The sequence below is a fragment of the Alligator sinensis genome, unplaced genomic scaffold, assembly GCF_000455745.1.
Source record: "Alligator sinensis unplaced genomic scaffold, ASM45574v1 scaffold172_1, whole genome shotgun sequence".
In the NCBI taxonomy this organism is placed as follows: Eukaryota; Metazoa; Chordata; order Crocodylia; family Alligatoridae; genus Alligator; species Alligator sinensis.
In genome coordinates, this window is record NW_005842168.1 from 289,283 (window position 1) to 297,382 (window position 8,100).

Below are 8,100 nucleotides of genomic sequence, written 5' to 3' on the forward strand. Positions count from 1 at the left end.
TTAGAGTGTTACAAAAGGCATCCAAGGCATTGGAAAAAGGGAGGTAAGCATTTGACAAATGTCTTTTTTGCACTGAAGTGGAGAAAAGAAAGCAAGCCTAGAATTTGTTTACTTAATGTACCTTAGAGAGTTGGGTAAATTGACTTTTATAATGTTGTTATTGGAAACAGCACAACTATATAACTGAAATTGATATCACTAAGATAATGTTACTTCAAAGGAGATTTTTATGCTGCTGTGCTTACAAAGGCATTTCAAAGAGCAATTTCATGCACTGTACTGTACTGTACTATACTATACTATGGCTTTGTTACGCTGACAGCCAGAGAGTGGTGGTGGACTGGTCATTTTCGACCTGGAGGGATGTGGGCAGTGGGGTCCCCCAGGGCTCAGTCCTCAGACCCACGCTGTTCAGCATCTTCATCAGTGACTTGGACGAGGGGATAAAAAGCACCCTATTCAAATTTGCTGATGACACTAAGATGTGGGGGGATGTGGGCATGCTAGAAGGGAGGAATAGGCTGCAATTGGACCTAGACAGGTTATAGGGGTGGGCAGATGAGACCAGGATGGGTTTCAACACTGACAAGTGCAAGATGATGCACCTGGGGAGGAAGAACCAGCAGCAGACCTACAGGCTGGGGAACTCCCTTCTCATCAGTGCAGAGGCAGAAAAAGATCTTGGAATCATTATTGATGCCAAAATGAACATGGGCCGACAGTGTGGGGCACGATCTGGAAGGCCAACCATACCTTGTCATGCATCCACAGATGCATCTCGAGCAGGTCCAAGGAGGTAATCCTCCCCCTCTATTGGTCAGGCCGCAGTTGGAGTACTGCGTCCAGTTCTGGGTGCTGCACTTCAGGAGGGATGTGGACAGCATGGAGAGGGTCCAGAGGAGGGCCACTCGCATGGTCAGGGGGCAGCAGGGCAGGCCCTACGAGGGGAGGCTACGGGACCTGAACCTGTTCAGCCTCCACAAGAGAAGGCTGAGAGGGGATCTAGTGGCCATTTACAAACTAGTCAGAGGGGACCAGCAGGCATTCGGGGAGTCCCTGTTCCCCCGAGCACTCCCAGGAGTAACAAGGAATAACAGCCATAAGTTGACTGAGAGTAGATTCAGGCTAGATATCCGGAAGCACTACTTCACAGTCAGGGTGGCTAGGATCTGGAACCAACTTCCAAGGGAAGTGGTGCTGGCTCCTACCCTGGGGGGCTTTAAGAGGAGGCTAGATGAACACCTTGCTGGGGTCGTTTGGCCCCAGTGCTCTTTCTTGCCATGGCAGGGGGTCGGACTTGATGATCTGTCAAGGTCCCTTCTGACCCTACAAACTATGAAACTGAAGTACTAATCAACTTAGTGTTGATTGGCTTAGTGGAGCAGTTGCACCTTAAGGCAGAAAACCTGTTCTGACTGCTCGTCACCTGCACAGCTGTGATTTGCCACTAGCGGCTTGGTGGGCTGGGGAGGACTAGGAGTTGGGGACAAGATCAGCTCTGCTTCTGCCAGGCAGAATGAGCCAGTCAGCAGTAGAGCGAGCACTGCCCCCTCCCCCTGGGATCGCCTCTGCTACTGCTGGGCAAAACAAGTCAGTCTGAGTGCAGCAGCGGTGTGGGGGGGTGTGCAGTGCCCTCTGCTGGTGCTGGGACCAGCTCTGCTCCCACTGGGCAGAGCAAGCCCATCCCAGCAGCAATGGGTGGCGGTGCTCCAAGCCGCTGTGCTTGGGCCATTGGGAACAGAGCTGGTCTCAGTGGCAGTGGGGGCCATCACAGTCATCAGGAGCTCCACGGCTGTGGTACTCCTTCTGTCCGAAATGCCCGGGAGACAGGGCGTTGTGCCTGCCCCATTGCACCCTGGCATCTCCATTTGCCCAAGGTGCCGTTGCATCCTGGGATGCTGAAGGACTTCAATTTGGGCGGAATAGCTACCTGGAGTGGCTACACCTTAATAAAACAGGAGCAAAACTAGGAACATTAGAGATAAACTGGCCCTCTGGAGTGGCATAATTTAAACCAAATAATGAGTGCTTTTAGCCACTTAAAAGGTGTTAATGTGCAGCCAGTCCAGGCATTAAGAATTCTAGAAGCTGCTTAAAATTATTGTGTAATATGTTTGTCTTTTCAATTTTAATCAAAATCCATCCACAAAATTAATAATGGACACAGACATTTTCAGATGGTCTTGGAGTTCCTTAAACCTTCTGGCCTTCCAGTTCAGCAGCTGCAGCTCTGAGAATTTTGGAACAAACATTCCCACACCGCTCCTTTTGAGAAGTGCTGGGCAGGAAATGCCTGAAATTGAAGTTTTAGTGATTTGTATCTCCAGGAAGTGCCTTAGAGAGAGAGAATAAAAAGTGACTGTTACTTTTACTTAGAAATTAACTTTGATAATAAGAATCAAAAGTGTTTTAAAGAAAGAAAAAAGGCCTTTCAATTGAGAAGTTAACTTTTCACTTTCTAACTCATCCTACATGGATCTGTTTGATATCAGTGAATGTCTTTAGCACCTTTCACAATTACTAAATTTTACTCCATATAATCCAGCATAAAGAACAGCCAGTGCCATGTTGGAATCTGCTTTCTTCAAGTATGCATCAGGCTAGTTCTGGAGGGACTATCCAAACTAGTTTAGTGATGAATGTTCAGGGTGATTTTATTCTGTCTAAAACGTGTGTAGCACTTAAGTAGCACAGTACTTGCAAGTCAGGAGCAGAAGAGGCTATGATAAGGCTAAGTCACTTGAACTAGGGCAACTTAGGGACTAGTTGTGTTACTTCTAAACTATAATGGTGCATGCTAAGCTCAGCCCAGGAATATGTTCACCCCCCTGCTGGCATATCTCCTCTATCAGGATTTGTAAAGAGATGCTCAGAAATCTGACACGGGGCCACCATGAGGCCTGTCTAATCATTGGCCTGCTCATATGCCTAGGGCAGTCTGCCCACCTGCCTTGCCTGCCATGCCTTTGATGTAACTTTGGAAGTAGTTTATAGGTGGGAGGCTGCCCATTTAATGCCCAGTGCCAAAGGTATAATACACAGCTCCGTGCCATTCCTACACTGTGTCCCATGCCTCTCAGATGGCATCACTATATGGATCTGGCCCCACACTGAGCCCCATTACATTCTAGTCTGGTAAGTTGAACCCCAACCTGGATCCCTCCTAGTCAGGCGGCCTAACCTCCACCATCATGCAATGCTGCAAACTCCCTAGACACCTTTCCCTCTTGGCAGTGGCCCCCTCTGGGACCTTTGGCCTTGCAGGCCCTGGCCTCACCTCTAGACCAGTCAAAACCCCTGGCTCTGGCTATCCCTTGTGGTGGGCATCTTTGCCTTTTGACCATTCTGGTCCTGGCCTCAGCATTGACCACTTGAGGGTTTCCTGGCTTGGTTCTTGAGCAGCTAGCCCTCTCCCTCTCATACAGGTCCACCTTTGGGCTCTTCCAGACATAGCTCACTTGATCTCTAGGCCAGCCTAAGCACAGTCCTTAAGGCCCCCCCAGCGCAGACCCTGCTCTACACAGCCTACTTACACATGCCCTCTCATTGGGGCCACTGCACCACCCCCTCACCAGGGCTACTAGGCCTGATGCCCCTTGGGCTTTTGACATGCCTGGACCCATCACCTGTCCCCTCTACAGGGTAACCCACCAGGTTGTGGGGGCTGAGGCTTTATGGTGCCCCATACTCATCTTTCACTAGGGAGGCACTGGTGTGGCATTTCCTGGGGACCATCCTGCCATGGACAGCCCCACTACACCATCCACCTCAGCAGAGTGTAGTTTTAGGTCATTCCCCAGACCAGGAATCTCCTTGTCCTCCAGGTGTTCTGGGAGCAGCAGCTTTAGTTCCAGCTCCAGCTGGGCAGTATTGTCACTCTGCCTCCCTAGATGCAACTGCCAGCTCAACTATGAGGGCCTGGGTTTGTAGGGAGGCTGCCCAGCTCCATCCTCCAATCCAGAGGCCCTCGTGCGGTCATGTGACCTCCTCATTAGGCTGCCCACACCTGTTGGCTGCTCCAAAGCCTGTTCAAGCCTCTTAAAGGTACCAAAGGTGTCCTTCCACATAAGATATTTTTATGGCTTTTTTCTGGACTGCCTGTACCAAGTTAGAACCTTCCCAGTTAGAGCCACGGGGAATTTATACACATACCTTTTTTCCAGTGACGTACTGGAGATCCGCTGCTTCGGAGTAGACTCGATTAATTGAAAGGGCCTGGCTCGTGCATGTGTAGAAATATCCAGGGATTTTAGTGGGCAGTTGAATGTCACTGAAGTCCTTTGACCAGCATTAAGAGGAGTGTGTATTCAATTTCTCTCTGTTTCTGTTCCTCCCGCCCCCTTGCTATTAGGACTCCTAATCCTTTTGGAATTGGACTGTGACTGCAAGCTTATTTTACAGGTTGCCAGCAGCCATCAGATGTTAACTCCCCATTGCGTGGCCTAGCTCTGATTATGCCCTAGTAGTCCCAGGAGACTAAAGAAAAAAGACTTAAGGTTTCAATGCCTTCTAATCCCTCTGTTCCTTATTATTAATGAAGTTACAGTGTTTATACTTGAATATTGCTTGATTGCATAGGTTATATGGTAGAAGTCCTGCTTGGGGCTCTATCAGATTCTTGTGTAAGAGGGAGTCTTTGATCAAAATTTCTGCTGACACAACCCTTCACATATATTGATCAGTTATGATGCCATTTACCTGTTGGCAATTTATCCCCCTTCTTTCCATCCTCTCCTGAGTTGTTAAGAAGTAGCATGTGATCCTGCAAACTATGACTTCTTTGTTCCCATAACTCACCTGCATCCTCAAGAGCTTTGAAATGACTTTCACCTAAAGCTAACAAACTTCATCTCTCTTTCTCCACTTGATGCTAAACAGTCCAACTTTGCTGTGTTACAGATAAGAAGGCTGATTGTACAATTACAATGGCTGATGCTGACTTGCTGGCTCTAATGACGGGTAAAATGAATCCTCAGACAGTAAGTACAGAAAAGATAAAATGATGATATCTCTTGGATACAATTGTTCTAGCCTTTCATTTTACAAACAGTGTCCAACAGAGAAAACTTTAAATTATTCTAGTTTCTTTTGACTAAATGATCAATATTTTTATGCCAGACTGCTTTTGAACACCTTTCAGATGTAAAAGATAGCAAATTTTAAACTCTTATACTAAGGTGCTTCTATTGTTCTTGATAAAATACTTAGCTGGAAATCACATGCAAGGAAACTTCCTCTTTTGGGATTACTTTGGTATTCAGTTTTATGATAAGAGCTACAGGCTGAAGAAGTGAAGAGTAGAAAGTACTTTAATCATGGAATGCCTAAGTACTGAACAGTTGAAAACAAAGCAGTTATTGTGCCACGGGTGTCCTAAGGTTCTATAAATATTTCAGCTACATCTTTTCTTTAAAAAATTATTTCCTGTTTCTTTGTGGCTCTTGAATTTGATAATATAAGAAGGCTAAAAGATACTTTTTCTTTCTCATTTTGCAGTAGTGGACTTCCTGATCATATAGACATTTTATTGAAGCACTATTTATGATTCAGTAGTTATGGTTGAATTGCGTGTTCAACAGTTAAAGCAGGATTCAACTACTTTGTGTGTGAAGAATACAGTGACTTCCCACAAAAAAAATCCTTTGCTTACTCCTTTGAGTAAGCTTGGGATGGACACACACACACACACACACACACACACACACACACACAGAGTCTCTCTCTCTACCCCAACTCCCCCCCACTGGACTTAAGACTAAGACGGCTAACTACATCTCTGCTCCTTTGAGTATAGCCTTTTGAGTATTTAAAGGAAGCTCTGTCAACTAGCATACAGATGAAAGACCTTTAAAATGGTCCCTGTAAATAAATTGAATACTTGGGGTGGCATTCAGTTCCCTTCTCGGTTGTCTTAAGTAGCCAGGTTTGGTCATAAGTGCCAAAAATAACTCTCATACACAGGTAGGAGTCCTGTTCCTGGATACATAAGCCTGCACGTGAAGATGACTGCATTTGTGCGCAGACTGGGCATGTGCCCTGGCAACAAAACAAAAGAGAAGGAGAGCTGTTTGCCCCCCATAGCTGAGTGGTTAGGGCATTCAGTTGGGAAACTAGGGTACTTTTACATGATCTCCAAGGGTGGTGGGGGAGGTGCACTTTTTAATTCTAGCAACTCTCGGAGCTGCTCTAATTAAAACGTTGCCATGTCTCCTGTATCAGCGTCCCTGTACTTAAGAATGGTGGCAGGGTGCTTGCACTAAAGCCTGTTGGACAGACTATAGTTCAAACACCCCTGCTGCCATTTTTAAGCACTGATGCACGAGGCCGCTGGAGTGCTGCAATAGCAGCAATTAATTGAGTCTGCTCCGACACTGGACTTCCAGTCCATCATAGCAGCCTCTGTAGTCGTGTATGGGTGCCCCTAGAGACCAAAGCTCTAGGTTTCCCCCTTGCTCAGGTGGAGGTTCAAACCTTTGAACCTGAGTTTCAAACTTCTGAGCATAGTGCTTCAACCATCATGCCACAGGCCAGGTGTTGCCTCCTTTGGAAACTCAGCCATTGCCCTTTTGTATTTGCTAGTCATTGAGGGGAAAAAAACTGGACAGAGAACAGTGTAAGGGATGAGCAAAGGCCTAGACTAGAACCCAGGGTCCCCTCCGTTCCAGGGTGACAGCCACCTCACTGAGCGCAGTCTGGCTTATGTCAGGAGGAAGAACGCTACATATCTCCCACATACCTCCTTCTCCTGGCTACCCAGAGAGCCAGCTTCAAAATGAGGGCTGAAGAAGGGACTTGCATGAAATGGTACAATGAGGACATGAAATATCAACCTGAATGATTGATTTTAAGTAACCAAAAATAAAGGACAGTGTAACAACCTTTCTCTCATCTTTTTGCAGGCTTTCTTTCAAGGTAAATTGAAGGTGGCTGGGAACATGGGTTTGGCAATGAAACTTCAGAACCTACAGCTTCAGCCAGGCAAAGCTAAACTTTGAACTCATTAAATTACTCACTTGGCTACATTTCACAGTCAACATTTGGTGTGTACATGTATTTGTCAAAGCTAGAATGGAATTAGACATTGGAAATTACATGACACAGGTTGTGGATGGTCAGGTCCATCTTTCTTAAATCCTAATAGAGATCTCAGTGCTATCTTGCTGAATTCCATAACTCTGTCTATGGAAAGTTAATATACTAATTATGATTTTTAGGCTGAGCTAGGGCACCAGTGGTTATGAACAATGTCCTAGCAGGTATTATGCAAGTGAAATCAGTTTTGACTAATGAAATTATTTAAATAATGTTTGGGACGTATTTAATAAAGTCCCTTGACTATCAGTTTTAGTCAGATACATGGACTAGTTGGAAGGACAATGGAAACATGAAGACAAATAACTTGGTAATAACTTGTTTAGTTTCTTTTACTTTGTTCATTTTTGTTAACAATGTTTGAAAACCTGTAATGGGATTTTAGGGGACACTTTCTATCAGACTTCCTTTACTTAACAGAAAAGTGTTTCTTTATAAATGCCTTCTGGGCAGGATCTAGACATTTGACAGAATTTTTTTAAACAAACATTGGGAATCTGCTTTTAAAGAACATTCCATTTTGGAAGTGAACAAATATGTAACTAAATAAAGGCATCCAAAAATAGTGGTCAGGACAAAGAATTTGCTCTGAGATTCACAGCATTTGCTTGTAATGTCTCATTGCCCTGAAATAAAATTATGGGGGGAGATCATCTGACATTTTAAAATCTATTTTGTTTAAATGATTATCTCTTTTGCAGTTCTGGAGTTGATAATTATCTTGGCATTCTGTTTTGCAGATACAATGTATTCTGGTTGAATGTTTAATAGAAAATTAAACATACTTTTCCTGTTTTTTCTGTGTGGCTTTTTTTAAATAGGATTTCATAGTTATAAAAAATGATTTTTTTGTGTGCGCGCGCACGTGCAAAGTACTCATAAACCCTATGTTAAAGGAAGGCAGTTTTAGCCAAAATCTAATAGGATATAATCAATCTCGGTGCCAATCAGTGTATTTATTATAGCAGAATGGGTGAAACTGTGAAGTCAAAGGGTGAGCCTAATGTT

General features: G+C 44.8%; 1 protein-coding gene across 2 annotated transcripts in view; it reads left to right on the forward strand.

Annotated features, from left to right (window-relative positions):
- The window catches only part of SCP2 (sterol carrier protein 2), a 47,720-nt gene extending 39,832 nt beyond the window's left edge, over positions 1-7,888 (forward strand). For both annotated transcript variants that reach the window (XM_025206665.1, XM_014520918.2), the window contains 2 exons: positions 4,900-4,979; positions 6,900-7,888. In XM_025206665.1, the coding sequence (XP_025062450.1) occupies positions 4,900-4,979; positions 6,900-6,995 (176 nt within the window). In that variant the 3' untranslated portion in view covers positions 6,996-7,888. The remainder of the gene's footprint in view (positions 1-4,899; positions 4,980-6,899) is intronic.
- Positions 7,889-8,100: the final 212 nt, after the last annotated feature.